Source organism: Schistocerca americana, chromosome X (assembly GCF_021461395.2).
Source record: "Schistocerca americana isolate TAMUIC-IGC-003095 chromosome X, iqSchAmer2.1, whole genome shotgun sequence".
Classification (NCBI taxonomy): Eukaryota; Metazoa; Arthropoda; class Insecta; order Orthoptera; family Acrididae; genus Schistocerca; species Schistocerca americana.
Genome location: NC_060130.1, coordinates 89325739 through 89344844, shown reverse-complemented (window position 1 = coordinate 89344844; position 19106 = coordinate 89325739). Strand labels below are relative to the sequence as shown.

At 44.8% G+C, this 19106-nt stretch overlaps 1 protein-coding gene across 1 annotated transcript in view; it reads right to left on the bottom strand.

Moving 5' to 3' along the window:
* Positions 1–16211, bottom strand: part of LOC124555824 (neurogenic locus Notch protein) — a 166616-nt gene extending 150405 nt beyond the window's left edge. Inside the window, exons 1-2 of the mRNA XM_047129891.1 lie at positions 16035–16211; positions 10135–10307 (exon numbers count right to left, since the gene is read on the bottom strand). Coding sequence (XP_046985847.1) covers positions 10135–10307; positions 16035–16211 — 350 coding nt within the window. The remainder of the gene's footprint in view (positions 1–10134; positions 10308–16034) is intronic.
* Positions 16212–19106: the final 2895 nt, after the last annotated feature.

Below are 19106 nucleotides of genomic sequence, written 5' to 3'. Positions count from 1 at the left end.
TCTGCGTTGTTTGTGCCCTAACTCTTGTTCCAGCTGTCTACTGGTAGCAGCGTCACATGCATGACAACGCTCCATACATTACGACGCAGCCATAGGTAATGGCTCATTCCACGGGCTAACGACGATGGCTGTCATTTGCATGGCCGACGAGATATTTACCAGGCTTTATTTTTTTTAAAAGTGTGCTCGCTACCGCTCTTTGACGAGCATGGTAAACAACAGACACTGTTTCGTCAGTACACAAAACATATTTTCGTAAAAGAGTGGGAACGATGAGGCATTTTTATTTTTTATCGTACACTTGGTTACCCAGAAGCAAAAGCAAACCGTAGAACTGCTGCTACAACCACATAAAATGAGAAGAGCAGAAAAATTGCGTAATTATTTAACAAAATCAATTACGACAAAAACTGATTATTTTACGAAAGTCTTAGATTAAATCTAATTCTAAATGAAAACTATCATCTGAATTCAGGTATCAGCTGGCAGTATAATAAATTTACCAATGCATAATAGTCTCATGTTCTGGTTATCCGTGATGCATGCTGCCGATTCCTAGACGCGCTGCTTGTCATTATGTACCACATAAATTTTTGTTTCTACTCTTGCTCTCTAATAGTGATAAATGTTTATAGCAAAGGCGGCTGATTACGCCGTCTGTAAACTGCCTGTAAATGTGTTAGACGCCGACAGCAGCGGCGGAATGGTACCGGGCGAAGCACGGGCAAGAGGACGTACCAGCAGATGGGGTTCAGTGGCTCGCTACAAAGGTCAGAAAAGGCATAAGCCACAGAGCTGCGAGCCTACCATTACGGTGGTGGCCACCGCAAGATGGCGCGCCATTACGCGGCTAATTGAGTTTAAGGCCTGGCCACCATCTTGTCATTATCCCGCGCTGTGCTGTAATTTCAAAACGAACCGCTAATGGAATCCTGAATACGGCGACTCTTCCTGACTTGCACAAATCGTGAAGGGTCCCAAGGCAGCACTCCCCCGATTCCATTATTGCCTAATGGGTCAGGGCGGACCAAAGATACCATTCTACTCTCCCCGTTCCGCTCCACAGCGGCGCACTTTACCTTAACCAGCATCTGGATGCCGAACAGGAAGCCAAATGTCTCAAAACCTGCATTACTCGTGGAATCATTACGCTGTTACTAAAATGAATCACCTTTGACCATTTCATATTTAATGCTCAAAGCCAAATAAATTATTTTCTTACGTATAACTTATACCTTTCTCGAAAATTACATATTAAAGAAACTACAAATGGCTAAAAATGCGAACTATTGCTACTGTCGCTGCTACTAATAACTTTGTACAGAAACAGAATAAAACATGTATCAAGCAAATGTTCTCTAGCTATGTCGTCCACGGCACGACTGTCTAAACAAAGCGCAGTTTCAGACACGCCGTGTCGTCCAAAGATAGCGCACACAGACTTCATACGACAACTTAGGACGATGCGAATGAGGTGGGATGGGGAATGGAGCAGACGAACCAATGACGAAGGGAAACATTACAGAACGACATAGGGAAACATTATAGACCGATACAGTCTTTTGATTCCGTCAACGCACTGGTATATGAAGAACATGGCGTCGAGATATTTTTAAGCAACCACTGAACGAATGGAACTAAATCGCGGTCGTTTTAAAACACATTAACATCGCCTGGGACTCGCCGACAATTCTCTTTACACTTGTGGAGAAGAATATAATATTAGGATGTCTGGAAAGAGACATGATAGATCGTACACTAAATCAACTGAGTGCGTTACCCCTCTTTTGGGAACAACAGGGTTAGGGTGTATATACTCATATACATAGGTCTCATGGAATTAGAGGTGTCCATATAATCAGCAACATCCTCCAAGTAGGGCGAGGAGGAGGAGGAGAAGAAGAAGAAGACAAGCAACACATCATACGTGAGAGCGGCCACTCGAGGGCACGGACAAGAAACAAAGAATCCCGCTACCTAGAGGACGGACCCCAATTGCCCAGTACATCCGATGACTTATCGACACATGAAGTGTATTTAGACACATTTATTTAGTTACAAATAACACACCTTTTGCTGTAACTATAATTTAAATTTTGTATATAGACAAGGGTTTGCATACACGCCAATATAAAAATTATAGTTCTTTCGCTATAAACGGATTCAAATTTGCACATACAGGGTGCTTCACACTTGTAGAGGTTGTAGAAGGGACATAGTAGATGGAGTCTTACACAGGAACCCGTGTCCGTAAACGTCATCCAACGACGCGACATAGCGTCAAAGTTTTAGGCGCTGGAGCCTGTAAATGGTTGCGTAAACATGTTGATTCTGTGATGCTGTTAAAACTTTCTACGATGATGGTGAAGGATAAATGTGTCAATTTGAGGTAAGAGCACCTCTATCAGAAACGAACGAGTCGAAAGTTACAAGTGAAAATCATTCTGACACCTCTGACAGTGGAACACGTGCATCGGTACTGCTGTGCATATTGGCTACGTAATATTCAGAGGTGGTATTATGGACCAAAACAAGAAAACATATCAGTAAACATGGGCTCTAAACTGCATGCCTGAGGAGCTATGAGCACTTGTTCATCTGCGCTAGAGTGAAACACATCTCCTCTATTGAGCAAGTGTGGTCATAGCTCTTCAGGTGTTCTTACGGTGTGCGTTTCAGAACCCATGCTTACTAGACATTTTTTCTTGTTTTGGTCCATACTACCATCCCTGAAAGTAGTATACTTTACAATTTTAGCAACAACAATATTGGTACATGAATTCCACTGTCAGAGGCATCAGAACGGTTTACGATTATTAACTTTTGACTCGTTCGTTTCCGGTATTGGGATCCTTACCTCTAATTGATACATTTATCCTTCTCCATCATCCTAGAAAGATGGTAACATCATCACGGAATCAGTCTGTAAGTATGTACACACATACATACATAACCATGTGCCGGGGCCTGTAAATTTGATGCTTTATAGCGTCGTTTGATGACGTTTCCGGACATGGATTCCTATGTAAAACTTAATCTACTAAGTCCCCTCTACAACCTCTAGAAGTGTGTAACATGAATTGGGAAACGCCCTGTAGATAACAGTCAAAACTGACAGTTGTTACTGATACATATAAACTATGGTTGGTTGTATGGTCATGAAACAAAAACCTAATAAATAAATAAAATAAAAGCAGGGGGATATTAACCGACACGATTGCCTTTCACGTAATTTTGTTCCTTACGAAAACATATATAGGAGTAGACTAAGTCTTTTTTTAAGAGCACCTTGTATTTTTTATTCGGTAATCTATTTCCTCTCCTCAAAACCTGTTCGAAAACGTATCACAGTGTACAGTTCACGTAATCACGAGGTTACTAAATCGTAACACAAAACTAGCTTTCAATCTCTGGGTACAGTGCAGGTACTCTCGGTACTACAGTTGTGCTGTAGTACTCGCATTGTAAATAAGAAAAAAATATTTCAATTACGCTTCTGTTATCTCCTGTTTTCCGTATATGAGTAGCATTTCTATCTTGTCTTAGTTCGTGTACACTGTACTCGCATAAAAATCTTCAATTGAGGACGGCTGATTGAATGTCACATGCACATTTTTCTTGCGTTTCCAATTGTTAGCTGTCAACTACAGCAAGAGGACGAGTTTCGGTGTGCTAGTACAGGAGAGTCAAAATTAATTCGGACAGTCCAGATAAATACGACACGTTAAATAATACACCCACTTCTGTGCAGTAAATGGACGAGGGTACCGCTTTCTGCCTCCTTTATGCATGCAACGACGGAAAAATTACCGACTGTGTGCCTCCATATGTGTATCCCGCATGGTCCCTACACGAGATACACGACGGAGAAGCAGAACCATAAAAGTTTTGCCAGACGCCTCCCCACTTTTTCGCCAAGCATTTCCATGTAAGTCCCTCAGCTACGCCTCTGTGGCCGCAGCCTTCATTTAAGAACTGACGGCAGTTGCGTTTGCGTGAAGTTCTCAGTGTTAAGAGACAAGTAACACTGCGTGAAATAATCGCAAAAATCAACCTGGCATGTACGACGAATGTATCCGTTAGGACAGTGCGGTGAAATTTTGCTTTAATGGGCTATGGCAGCAGATGACCGACGCGAGTACCTTTGCTAAGCACGACATCGCCTGGGCTCGTCACCATATCGGTTGGACCCTAGACGATTGGAAAACCGAGGCCTGGTCAGACGAGACACGATTTCAGTTGGGAAGAGCTAATGGTACGGCTGAAGGGTGGCGCAGACCCCACCAAGCCAACAAGGCACTGTGCAAGATGGTAGTGGCTTCATAAAGGTGTGGGCTGTGTTTACATGGGATGGACTCGGCCTCTTGTCCAACTGAACCGATTACTGAGTGGAGATGGTTATTTTCAGCTACTTTGAGACCATTTGCAGTCATTCATGGATTTCATTTCCCCAAACAACGATGGATTTTTTATGGATGACATTGCGCAATGCTACAGGGCCACAATTGTTTGCGATTGGTCTGAAGAACATTTTCGACAATTCGAGCGAATAGTTTGGTCAGCCATTGAACATTTATGGGACACAATCTGGAGGTGAGATGGTGCACAAAATCCTACACCGGTTCAAATGACTCTCAGCACTATGGGACTTAACTTCTGAGGTCATCAGTCCCCTAGAACTTAGAACTACTTAAACCTAACTAACCTAAGGACATCACTCACATCCATGCCCAGACTGTAGCGCCTAGAACCGCTCGGCCACCCCGACCTGCGCATCACTTTCACAATTATGGCTTAATATTTTCTGCAGGCGACTTCCAACGATTTGTGGAGTCCACGCCACGACAAGCTGCTGCACTACGGGAGGTTCGACACGATAACCAGGAGGTATCCCACGACTGTCACCTCAGTGTAGGATTCCTGAGGTTGGCGAGCGCGCCAGAGTTAGCCATTATCACGAAAAGAGCATTGAAAACAATTCAACGCACATTTTAATCTTTCTTTATGCAATTCCAAAACTGATAGTCTCCCGAAAAGCTGAAAATGATTTGCAACAAACTGGCTCGAAACATTTCTTTCGATCAAGGAAGAGATCAACTGCCAATAATATCCTGGATCTTTCTGAACTTCCCGACTTTTTCCTGAGAATTCCAAATGTTCCAAGCTTTCCTGACAAGTCACCTGAGTGGTGTATCGAGACCAAAGTTTGCAGAGAGAGTGCAAGGACTCTGCGTAAGTTGTTGACGACGAGATTGTGCGAGGCTGCAGATTTGGACGATTATCCAATAAGGGAGGCGCTGCGACTGAGCGGACGCCGGCGCAGCACGCCAAGGCCGTGCCCGGTGGCCGCTCAATTACGGGCAATTGAACGCGCAAATTCTGCTCCCGAACTCACGCTGCGTCGCTGTTGAAGCTCTCCTTAGCACGACGCCACAACATCCGCGGTACACACAGTCACATTTTCTTCGCTACTGAAAGGCCGTATTTTGTTCTCGCGGTAGTCTCGTACAGCGCATACTACTGGACAAGTGAACTCTTGCCCAGCCGCAGCTGTCACTAATTTGGACACGTGACCAGCTACTATCCAGTTAAAAGTAGTGCCAAATGTCACTCGGATAGCGAGAGCGGGAGAAGTCTTCCCGGATTGCCATTACTGTCTTTCAATTTACTGAATGTGAGATGGAAAAAGGGGGTTTCTCTGCCGATGCAAAACGGGAATACACGAGCAAGTCGACGGTGTACGAAATTCAGAAGGAAGGAAAGAGTCTAGCCTACCGTCGACATAGTGGTCGCGAACGGATCACACTGTCAAACTGGGAAAACACGGGGAAGGAAATGAACTGTGTACTCCTCAAAGAAACCATTTGCCTTGACCCATGTTTTACAGTAACCACGAAGAAGCTAAGTCAGGTGTCCAGAATGCTACTTTGTTTGGTGCTGAGGGGAGTGGAATATAAGTATCTAACCCAGAAAATACGCATAATTGTGCTACTAGTTACGAATGTCAGCAAGTAACTATACTTCAAACTTAGCGAAGAAACAGCCGGAAAAAAATTATTCTATTTAGGGGATCCGGGTTTAAAAAGTGCCAGACTGAACAGTGATCATTTGTGAAAGACAAAATATAGGTGCTAAGAAGGCACCCGTCGTAATATATTTAGACAGTAAGATAAATTATACGACCAGAGGTTTGTTTATACCAGATCCATGCAATGAATACATTACGTTATAAATGCCTAAAAACTGTCAGTTCACGAAAGTATCATCAAAAAATAGGATGATCAACGTATAATCGTTTTTAAACGTATAGCGCTCTGAAAGCTCTCCACTTTCTTCTTTTATTTACATTCCACCACACTTCCATACAGGGAACTTTTACGTTTTTTAGTGTGTGTCAACAGAGATTATACGAGGGTATATCGAAAAGTAATAATGCCTCGTAATTAATGAAAACTTTGAAAATGAACATATAACGGCGGATTTAGTACAGATTATAGCCTCAATTGACCTCTATACAACATAACCGTTCGACGTAGTCACCAGCATTTGTGCCCATTTGCCGTCGTTGAATCCAGGCATCAAAACCAGTTTGGAAAAATTCACGGTTTTGCTTCTTGACCCATTTTTATGAAAATGATTTAGAAGCTGCTGATTTTGGACTGCTAACGCGTCTGCCTCCTCGAATCACTTCATCAGAACGTTGTCCGCCCCCGGTAGCTGAATGGTCACCGGCACGGTAGCTGAGCGTTTTCGGTCAGAGGGTTAGCAACCCTCTGCAATAAAAAAAACTGAGTTAATCGATCAACAACGAACTTAAACGGATGTCTTACGACGTCCGCCCAGAGCAAATGCGACGAACGAAAACTAACAAAAATGCGATTGGAAAAAAAGAAAAGGTCGGCGTGACGGATTGTCAATCCTCTGGGCCCGGGCTCGATTCCCGGCCGGGCCGGGGACTGGGTGTTGTGCTGTCCTCATCATCATCCTATCATCCTCGTCGACTTCAGGTCGCCGAAGTGGAGTCAAATTGAAAGACCAGCACCGGCGGACGGTCTGCCCGACGGAGGGCGGGGAGGGGGGGGGGCATACGATTAAATAAATAAAATCAGAACGTTCTAGACCAGGGGTCTCCAACTTTTTAGTCCGCGGGCCACTAGGTAGGGCCAAGATCTACCTAGTGGGATTAAAGCACCCTAGCACTCCATGATCACCGTAATGTAAGGCTAGAGAAAAGATGAAATCGCAAAAATCTAAGGTTATGGAAATAGCTAGCACTGAAACGAACTACGATTTTTATTTCATTACATAATTTTTGTTGGTGGACGTACCTGATCGAAATTCTGGCGAATTTCACCGACAAAAAAAGTATGTCACTACACATTCTTCACGAAAGCGTCCTGCAAAGTTAACGAAATCTCAAAATCATTTTTAGCAACACTATTACTGCAAGACGTATTTTACAACGTAATCAAAAGAAAGTGAAACCTCGCTTAAGAAGCATCTTCCATAATGATTGATTACTAGTGGCGTCCATTTGAAAGACTTGCACGAGACTGGTGAGTAGAATAAGAATTTTTTTACTTTAAATGTTTTCGCCAAACTAGTCTGTTAACCGTTCTTTTTTTTCACTATCGCACGGAGAATGGTCTGTCTGTTCATTGTGGATAGCCACAAGTTTAACCACGACCTTCCGCTTTGGAAAGATAGAGCTCCGACAATGTCGCGGTGTATTGGTCGCGATAGGCCTCGAAACTCAATTGTTGGCAGTATAGGTACCACCTCTAATATTTGACGGGCCGGATACCGGGGATGTCCGGCCAGCTAAAGCGGGCCGGTTTCGGCCCGCGGGCCGTAGTTTGGAGACCCCTGTTCTAGGCTGCCACCTGTGGCACGTTGTCGGCGGATCGCTGAGCGGTTTCTTCGTTTCCAAACTTTTTCACCAAACGCCGCACATAGATAATCTCGATCATAGCTTCCCTGCACACTTTCCTCATGGATGAGGTTAAAACAACTTGACAATCATGGGCCCAACAGCAAAACTTGAATTTTTCCAAACTGGTCTTGATGTCTGGGTTCAACAATGATGCAAATGTGTACAGATTCATGGTGGCTATGTTGAACGTTTGTGTCGTGTAGAGGACTGTTCAGGCTATGACCTGTACTAGTTCCACACACTGAGGGAGGGAGGGAAGGTTTCGAACAAAATGCTATGCCGCAATACTATAAATGACAATGGCAGATCTGTAATTGTTTGGGCAGCAGTGCAATGGAACCCTAATATTACCGCTAGCCAGTACGTGAATGTAACAGCTTTCTAACACGACTATGGACATACATGATCGTCTTCTGCCGTGAAGGCGACCGCTGAGCCTTAGAGCGACCCGAAAGTACGAACTGTGACAGATCGTAAATCGGGCCTGTCTGGCTTCTACTGTCAGTAAAAAGCAAGGTTCCGGAGTGCATTGTGTGTACTAACCCCTTTATCCCTTTCTTTCACCCCGTATGTTAGTGGTGGGATATCTTGTCCAGTAGTTCAGGTACCGTCCGTATCCGCGCGATGGTACTTCGCTTCGCCGTAGTTCTACTACCACCTTAAATGTAGTAAGCGTATGGCATTGTCGGCTGGGAGGCCCCATTCGGGGAAGTTCGGCCGCCAAGTGCAAGTCTTATTTTTGGGCGATTGCGTGCAGGTGATAAGGATGAAATGAGGATGAGGAGGACACCGCAACACCCAGGCCACGAACGGAGAAAATCTCCAACTCGACCACTCTACATCCTAACAGTTCAAGGATAATCTCACACACATCTCTCGAAGTAACGGAGTATAGCTGAACTAAAAACTATCTATTTCGTCGGCTGCAGCATCACTACCGGATTTTCATAGAAATTTAACACAATATCATGAATCTTTCACTCAGCACCGAAGTCACTGTTTTTACACATACTGGCAGATTACAATTGTGTACCACACCGGGAACCGAACTATCTCGCCTGTTGTTATGAGGACAGATCGTAAATAGGGCCTGTCTAGCTTCTACAGTCAGTAAAAAGCAAGGTGCCGGAGTGGGATCTCGGTCAGACAACAATGTTTCATGCAGCATCACGTTTAGGGAGAGAGTGATAGAATTATTTGTGGGCACGTCACGAAGGCCTTTAGCAGCCAGCATCGTGTTTAGGTTTAACAGGGGACCAGATGCTCCACGCCCTGTTTTGTATGTATTACGCAAATTGAACCACACTTTTACACTGAAGCAGTACAAAAGCTCAAAAAGAGTTCGCCCAGATAGCGTTGATGGCGATTGCAGCTGGCTGCCACGCTTCGTCGCAAGCCCGACACGCGACGCCTGACAGATAAGCCAATTGATGGAACTCATTTTATTGCTACAAGTACATCATAAAGTGGATCCCATGAGGAGGGAGGAAGGGAGAGGGGGAGAGAGGGAGAGAGAGAGAGAGAGAGAGGGAGAGGGGGAGAGAGGGAGAGAGAGAGAGAGAGAGAGATTGTCGGCTCGTGATTTCGATAAGGTGCGCTGACGGAGATATGCACAAACTTTGTCTCAATAGCTGTTACTCTTCAGAAAGGAGATGTAACTCAGCTATCATTTAGCAGCGTCACTACTTCGTAACTGAAGAGGTAAAATTATAGATATATGATGCCTATTCTAGAATTCTGTTATCCACAAGCGCCAACTAAAAGCGCAGCAAATACAAAGCACAAGCATTTGACGAAGCACCACGAGATACAAACAGGTTACATGCCGTCGAGTGCATTATATTCAGTTCACGTGCAGCAACTGATTGGGAACCACCTCAGCAGTTTAACCCTATGACCCGGACTGCATTATTCTCACACCACTTTCCAGAGGAACACCTGTCACCGACGTTCGCAGAAGCGCTGAGGGCACAACAACGAGATTCGTGGGTAGTATCCTTTCGGACGAAAAGTTTCTAGGGGGTTCGGACGACGAGGAAATTTGACAGTGCAGCTTTCAAGATTGTCAGACTGCGTCCAAATTACATTCGAGAACTTAAGTGTCCAGCGAGGTGAGGCTAATTGCAAACCTTCAGTAGGATAACAGAGTTAGTTTCGATTGTCCCCAGTCGCTCCTTATAAGAGAGTAAGACTTAAGTTACGTTGTGCAAGACGCGACAGTTGGCTGCGACTGCGACGCTGCCCCCTCCTCTTTCCCCACCCTGGCAGACGGCGACACGGCCGCAACACGACTGGAGTCGTCGCCGTTTCCCAAGCCCCGGTCGGCGGCGGCGGATTCAAATACATAAGAAAAATAAGAATTCCGATTTTCTTGCTGTAAAAAATACTGTATGTTAATGCAACAAAGTTACATCGGCTCCCAGAGTTAGTTTTTCGATACAGATTCTCCTTTTACTTTAAAAAATTGAAAAGTATCTCTTCCGGTTTTGCGTGTTTTTTTCGCTGTATATTACTTCTCAATCAATTGTGAGGAAAGTAAAAGGCACAAAAAATTGATGTTTGCGTATCTTACAGTTTCACATTACAGCTTGATAATGAGGTGTCTATTTTTCCGATATTCGCCACAGTTATCCCGATACTTAATTTACAAGTAACCTACTGCATAAAATTTGAATTGTGTACAGTGAAAAATGTGGTCGTTGGCTACTTTACGTATGGTTGACGTTAGGTCATACATCGTTGCCGATGAAAAGAAGCTAACATATCGAAATTATTTTTTAAGTTGAGATCAGATTGATATCGATCTCCGTTTCCGAGATTTGGGCTCATATATCTCAGTGAGCGTCGCGACTAGCCGCCAGTTCTGTCGACGCGCGACGGGAATCGTGTGGTCATCACACGATAGAGAATGCATTTGTTTTGTTTCGCTGACACATTTGGACCTAATGAAACCATTTTATGTCATATTCCTCCGGTATGAGTTACTAATATTTCTCCATATGCTCTTGACAATTTCATTTAAAATGCCACGAAACGTAGGTTTCTTAAAGCCAAGTGATCAAGCAGAACCCATTTTCTTGGTTTTGCTGAGGCATCTGAACCTGTTCCAAGCTTTCTTTCTCGTTTATTTCTCTGATACGAGTCCCGAATATTCTTCCATCTGTTTTTGCACATTTCACCTAAAATTCCAATGAAAGATAAGTTTATTAACAATAAGCGCACGCTAGCTTCATTGCATTGTTTCAAGTTCTTGACAACAAGATAGGGTTACACCTTAATCATCTCTAGAATTTTGATTCTGAACGTCTACAGTATACACTGGCAGAAATGTGGAAGAAATAATGTCCATGCTTGTTCACAAAATTTCCCCAAATTATACTTGTCAGTTTCTCCCATGCAGAAACTTTTGGAACAAGCTAAGGCAACTTTCATAGCCGACTGAATCTTTATTCCCATCGAAATGAACTTCCATATTCTTGTATTCTGACAGCATACATCGTTATGGATGACATCAACATTTAATCTTGCCAAGCTGCACTCAAAAGATGACTCCAGGATTTACAAAAGACGAATTTCAATTGTGAACTGTGTCAGACCAGAAGGGCCTTGTAAAACAGTAGTGCACTTTTGGCACAAGTTTTTTGAGCACCATCTTCTACCAATGAATTGAAGTGAATGTGACAAATAACTTATTGCAGCATACTGTTTGCGCAATCTGTTGAGAAACGCCTTCCTCAAAAACGAACATCTATTGATTACAGAAAGCTATACAACAATCTGGTGGTGGTTTTTCACAACTAGAAGGTATCATCAAGACACCAATCTACCGTTTACTTTCAAAGTGAAGGTATTGTAAAATGTAACTTTCTCGTTGTACTTTAGATTGTTCATTTTATAATGTATTTGCCGTTTTCAATTTTTATCGTCACAAAAGAGAGTAATGCGAAAATTGACCTTCAAGTTCATTTTCATCATTCTAATTCTACATCTGCATGGATTACACTGATTTTCATAACAGGCCTGAAAAATTTGCATTAATGGGAAAATATTATATATTTCACTCACCTGCCAGTTTCAACTGTGCACCAGTTTCTTCCCAAATTCTGTCTCTGAACATAGTGTCTCTATATTTAGGGTTCTTCAAATCGTAAAGGCAAGGCTGTTGCGAGACCAGCTCACAGAGCATCATATCCTGTGAGTGGCTCATTTCAGTTTTCCTTGACTGGCTCGACATCTTTCTCGCAGCCGTACGTCTTTGTGTCGTGCGACTTCCGTCGCAACACTGCTCACTGGTGCAGTGCTGCGACAGCTGCCGCAACAGTCGCGCGTCGCATCCCAAACTCGAACTGCGCATGCGCCAGCGGACAACTTCTGACGTCACGTAGCGACCCGTCGCAGTCGCTAGTGTGCGTCGCGCCTTGGACAACGTACCTTTAGTACTAGTACCATGTTGTTTCCACCTCCCTCCTCTCAGTACCATATCTAACCCTACCAACTCAACCACGAGGCTAAGGTAGCACATCTACACGTCTTCGAGGCGTCATATACGCGACAAGGGTTAGGGACCCTGCAATGAGAGCAATACGGTCTGGTTTGCTATGTCATTTATCTCTGACACCAACAGAAAGGACGAACTTTTGTGCATTTAGATTTACTTATCTACATTTTATAAGGAAACCACTGAAAGCATTCGTTCCGATTATTTCGGTGAAACCTGCGCCACGATTGCTTGACCTAAAAACCTTAACAAACCCGATTTCTTAATTATAGATACACTTCATTAACTCGACGGATGTTTTTTTGGTGAGCGAAGGACTTTCTACTAATAACAATACGATAGTGGTGATAGTGTTAATACTTTACTCAAACGTATTAGTCGTTACTGCGTGTTGTGACAAACCAACCGATAGTGTTTACTTTGCAAACTCCTCGAGGAAATGCTTTGCTATTTCCTTCCTCTGATGATGGACGACCTTTCGGATCAGTTCAAATGGCTCTGAGCACTATGGGACGTAACATCTTAGGTCATCAGTCCCCTAGAACTTAGAACTACTTAAACCTAACTAACCTAAGGACATCACACACATCCATGTCCGAGGCAGGATTCGAACCTGCGACCGTAGCAGTCCCGCGGTTCCGGACTGCAGCGCCTAGAACCGCACGGCCACCGCGGCCGGCCTCGGATAAGTCTGAATCGTATTGGTGAATGTGGTGATGTGGTTCTACACTGTACTGTAACCGAAAGCGTGGGTTTAAAAAGTCATCAGCAGAGATGGTTTGTCATTTCAACCAGTTCTTTGGACCGCAGTCTGGTGATCACGAACTGCACATAGCCTCTCTTCCTATTGCCTGCCAAATACAGCTAACGAAAATGTTTCCATCACCGGGAGTGAAAGCATCTTCCTGTGGTGAGCGACAACGCGATGTTGTTTTCATTCTGAAGACTACCCTCGTTAGTGTTGTCCTGGCCATGTCTGCATAGTTTCTGCAAGCTACGTCCACTTGAGCCTGTCGACTATATTAAAGCCTCGGTCTCCCTCTACACTTACATCCATTACGTAATTAACTTTTACTCGATGCCTCAGAATGTGTACTGCCAGCGTAACCATCGTTTCGTCGAGATGTGCTAAGAAGCTGAAACTTCCTGGCAGATTAAAACTGTGTGCCCGACCGAGACTCGAACTCGGGACCTTTGCCTTTCGCGAAAGGCAAAGGTCCCGAGTTCGAGTCTCGGTCGGGCACACAGTTTTAATCTGCCAGGAAGTTTCATATGAGCGCACACTCCGCTGCAGAGTGAAAATCTCCTCCTGCTAAGAAGCTCTTTGCTGCACGGACCTATTCTGTGTACCTTTTCATCCATTATCCGATCTTCGACACCGTTGTGAAGCACCACCTTTTATTTCTTCGCCTAGACCATTAAACTATTTTTAAAATTTCTGATGTTACCTTCACTGCTTCTCTATGCACAGAGTGAACAAAATGGGTGATACGCTGCAACCCAATTTGAGTCTCTGTTCGACAACTGCCTCCTCTAGTGTTCTTTGATTCTAATTACAGCAGCCTCGTTTCTGCACAAATTGGACATAGCCTTTTGCTCCCTGTATTTTATCCCCAAAAACTTCGAGATTTCACAGAGTGTACAAGAGGCCATAAAAGTGTAAACTATCACCACGAGAAAATTAAGTTACCTAATTATTTTTGTTTGTTTGTTTATTTATTTATTGGTACCGGTGTACGACCATCAAGAGCACTGAAATTCCCATGTCACAGCACCGTAGCATGATACTAGGGGGAGCCAAAACATCATAACGTAATTCGTTTCAGCTGTTTGAGGCCAACCTAGGAGACTTTCAGCCGTCTCCATTGCCCTGACCCAGCTATAATATATCCGCTATAGTTGAAAACGAACTGTCGCACGATGCTCATTTTTATCAATGGGCTGTGACACATTCTTTTGGCTCCCCTAACGGTGTGCTACGTTACTGTGTCGCGGGAATTTTAATGTGTAACGGGTCTGCAGACACATACCCACAAACAAATAAGATTTTAATTAACTTTATTTTTGAGGAGGTAATTAAAACGTTTTCGGAAAAGCAGATGAACAATAGACGGCATATTCTGTATCAAGATTATCAATGAAAAAATATAGGACTACAACAAGAGCATCCATTACCTGTTCATAGACTTCCAAAAGACCTACGATTCGGTGCACACAGAAACGGTATGGGAAATCAAGGCAGAATACGGAATTCCTCCAAGAAACTCGTCAGCTTGGTCGAAGTACGTGCGGAGAAGCCAGTAAGTAGGGTGACATACTGTGGCTCGGTATGACACTGTTTTGAGAACAAAACTGGATTGAAGCAAGGTGATGTGCTATCCTCACTTATCTTCAACATTGTCATGCAGAAAATGGTAAGTGAAACCTAACGAGCAACAAATGGAAAGATGAAAGATAAACAACCAATATACTTGCCTATGCAGATGACATAGTTTTAATAGGAAATAACAGTAGTTAAATTGAAATGCTGTTCAAGAAACTAAATGAAACCGCCATGAAATTAGGTTTACACATTAATCAAGAAAAAACATAGTACATCATGATACGCAGGGAAAATATGACTACAATACAAAGTGATAACCTTCTCACAGAAAACTACAATTTCAAAACACTCCGAACTTCAAGTACCTTGGTTTAAATATAAATGACTGCAATAGAAGACGAGTCGAATACCTAACTGACTACGGAAAGCAAACAGAGTTTTCCCTCCAAAAACTTCTATCCTGTAAACTCTTGACCACGAAAACCAAGCTGAAAGTCTACAACACAATCGTGAGGCCAGTACTGCTATACGGAGCCGAAGCATGGAGCATGAGCAAAAAATGAAGAGCATCAACTATCAGTCTTCGAAAATAAAATTTGCTGAAACATCTTTAGGTTAAAATTTGAGCAAGCAACACAGAAGTGGGTTTGGAGCGCCAACTAAGAACTAGTTAAGTTAGTCGACCATCGCCAAAGCGAGGCATTTGCAGGCCATGTTGACAGAATGGAACAGTTAGATGTATGACAAGAAGATGGAAGGCACAAGACCCCAGGGAGACCAAGACGCAGATGGCAAAACGAGGTGACCTCAAACTGCAGAATTCTCAGTGTCTCTGAATGGGAGGAAGTGGCACAAGACGAGAAAACCTGGAGGCAGGCCGAGCGAGGTGGCGCAGAGGTTAGCACACTGGACTCGCATTCGCGAGGACGACGGTTCAAACCCGCGCCCGGCCATACTTATTCAGGTTTTCCGTGATTTCACTAAATCGCTTTAGCCAAATGCTCGTACGGTTCCTTGGAAAGAGCACGGCCGATTTCCTTCCTTAAACCGTTGAAGCCCATGACCTCGCTGTGTGGTCTCTTCCACCAAATCAGCCAACCAACTGGAGGTAGATAGTGAAACGGCGTGGGATCGCCAACGGAGTGAGTGTGTTTAAGTATGACTAGCCTTCATATGGGCAGGTGGAATTTCCACTCTTAAGCAAGTGGCCCTCCGACTGTAGACCACGCTCGACAGTTTCTTTCTGGACGACGAATTGAGTGTTTGGCGGCAAGGCGAGCGAGGTGCTCTGGTAAGCAGGAGGCGGTGGCGGCGGCGGAGCCGTGATTGGACGGGCTGCTCGCCGCGGCTGGGATGACTTTGTGCGGCGCGAAGGGTGTAAGCGGGCGTGGGCGGAAGAGCGCCAAGACGGAGGGCGCGCGCGGGCCGCTAAGCGGGCACATCCTGCTCCCATCCATCACGCAATCACCACAAGTGGCTCTATCCGCAGCCCGGGACGCCTCAAGGGCCCGAGCCAGCGCCCCGTCGGACCACCTGCACTTCGCGCCTCTCCTTGAAGAACCTCACACGCTAATAACTGTCAATTCGCCACTCTAGATCCTCGTCTAGCACAGCACTCTTGTCAGGCGCGAGCACTGGTGGACACTCGTGATCAAATGGAACCGTGTTGTCTTAGCGCAATTGCGCCCCTCCTCGCCCGTCACATCAACTTGCACACAGTGGAGCGGAAGCCAAGCTCGCCCCAGCCCTCGACAACTTGTCGGTGTCATCTCGAACCTAGACCGCCGAGTGACTGCAGTGAAATGAGGTTCAAATGGTTCAAATGGCTCTGAGCACTATGGGACTTAACAGCTGTGGTCATCAGTCCCCTAGAACTTAGAACTACATAAACCTAACTAACCTAAGGACATCACACACATCCATGCCCGAGGCAGGATTCGAACCCGCGACCGTAGCGGTTGCGCGGCTCCAGGCTGTAGCGCCGAGAACCGCGAGACACTGAAATGAGGAACAGCTCTATGCAGAGTACCCCAAAATCGACTGCGGACAATACCAGGAGTAGAAACGGCCCGATATACAGTTCTAGTCTGCTGACGGCTTTCGCTAAAGCACGCAGTCATCTGCAGGATGAAAGATGCAGTCTGGAAACGATCCTCTCGGCTAGGGCTAAAGTTCTCAGCGATATCAATTCTTCCAGGAGAGCTAGTCCATTAGGAGAGATGTACCTGGATGTTCAGACTGTAACACCAAGAGTACGTAAGGTAAGGTTTAGGATTCGAGTTCCGATCCGACACGTAGTTTTAACCATTGCAATACCACTGGGATGTATATGTCCCACGGTAGTTTATCAGAGAACCAGAGGGAATTTGCTGCACGTAACTGATACGTACCATGTGTCAACCTGCTTCTTCAGAAACTGTTTCACGCGGTATCACAAGTATGATGATCGATGTGGCTGTTACATGGGGCATATGAATTTGCATGTAATGAAGAACCAGTCATTTAGAATAATTTACCAAAATGTCTAATATTTGTGATTATAAATAACATCAAGAGATCTTTCTAAATACGCTCCAAGAAGAAAAAGTCATTACGATTTCATAATATATGGGTGGTTTATTCAAGAGGAAAGAGCTTCACAAATTGAGCAATTTAATAACGCGTTGGTCCACTTCTGGCCCTTATGCAACGAGTTGTGACTGTGTGAATTCCGAAGTGACCAAACTGCATTGGTCATCCGTCCCTAGCCTACACACTAATCAAACTAAGTTAACTAACCTATGCTAAGAACCCCCCCCCCCCCCCCCCCCCCCACACACACACACACGAGGGAGGACTCGAACCCCCGGCGTGAGGGGCCGCGCAGTTCGTGACGTGACGTCTCAAAGCGCGCGGCTTCAACGAGTTATTCCGCTTGGCATAGGCTGATACTTGTTGAATGTCCTCCTGAGGGATATCGAGCCGAATCCTGTCCAACTGGTGCGTTAGATCTTCAAAATCCCGAAATGGTTGGAGAATACCGTCGACGTACCGCTATGCTGTAAGAGTGCCGCGGATGACAACCAAAGAGCCCTGTTATGAGAAGAAATGCACCCTAGACCATCATTGCTGGTTGTCGGGCGGTATCCTACCGCTGGCTGGGGTGTCTCCAAACACGTCTTCGCACTGGAGTACAGCTCTGTGGGTCCCGCTTCAAAATGAGCCCCAATGGCCAGCGGTGAGATACTAGCTTGCGATACTGCCCGATAACCAGGGGTAATGGTCTGGGGTGCGGTTTGTTTTCACAGCAGGATCCCTTTGGTTGTCATCCGGGGCACCCTTACAGCACAGCTATAAGGCGACGTCCCGTTTTGCTGCTCTTCGTTGCAAGCCGGCCTGGGTTTACATTTCAACAGGAAAATGCCAGACAGCACAAGAAGAAAGTTTCCACTGCACGTCTTCGTGCTTGCCAAACTCGAACTTAGCTAGCAAGGTCGCCGTATCTCTCCCCAATCAACAACGCTTGGGGCATTATGGGCGGGCTCCTCCAGCTAGCTCGCCATTTTGACGATCTAACGCGCCCTTTTGACAGAATTCTGAAATTATAATCATTTGTACGGGTGTACATGTTCATCGCATTTACCGATTTTCGTCCTATTAGGGTAATTCCTTTTGGTGCGTCGTTGTCGTTTTTTGTCTTGGAATGCACATGTATCATTAACGAAAACACAGGATTATCACTCATCTCATCAGAACTTGGACATATAAGGTTCCAGGTTATAATACCAGTGGGACATACATGTTCCACCTCTCCTCGCCTTGAAAAAAAGAAACTGTGAGAAATATTTTTGTCCTTTTATTAGTTCTAAGTGTGACATTGATTAAAATCACCACACATGACTGTCTTCCACTCGGGAAAAAAATGCGTGGTGATTTGATATATGTATTCTGGATACCAGGAGTAGGTTCTACAGCCCGGGATGTGTTAAATGTGTCCCCAATGCACATAAAATGAATCACGTGTCCTCGAAAATCAGTAACTACACCACCTGAAACGGTTAGCAACCAAAAGGTGGTTCGAACACAGCTGTGCTCCGTCCTGATCAGATATAAGGGAAACTACAGATTATAGTGGCATCTGAATCGAGGTGACACGACTGCCCGTCACATGCACCAACGGTCTCTACACCTAAAAGGAAAACTATCACATACAAAACTCTCATCGCGACAGAGATTACACACAGATACTCGCAAACGTATCGCCACGCGCTGAAATTTTGAGATAGGTAGCGTATTTTGAATTAACTAGATTTGACAACAATCGGTCCGCCGCAGTGGCTGGGAGTTCAGCGAGTCTGACAACAGCACAGAGG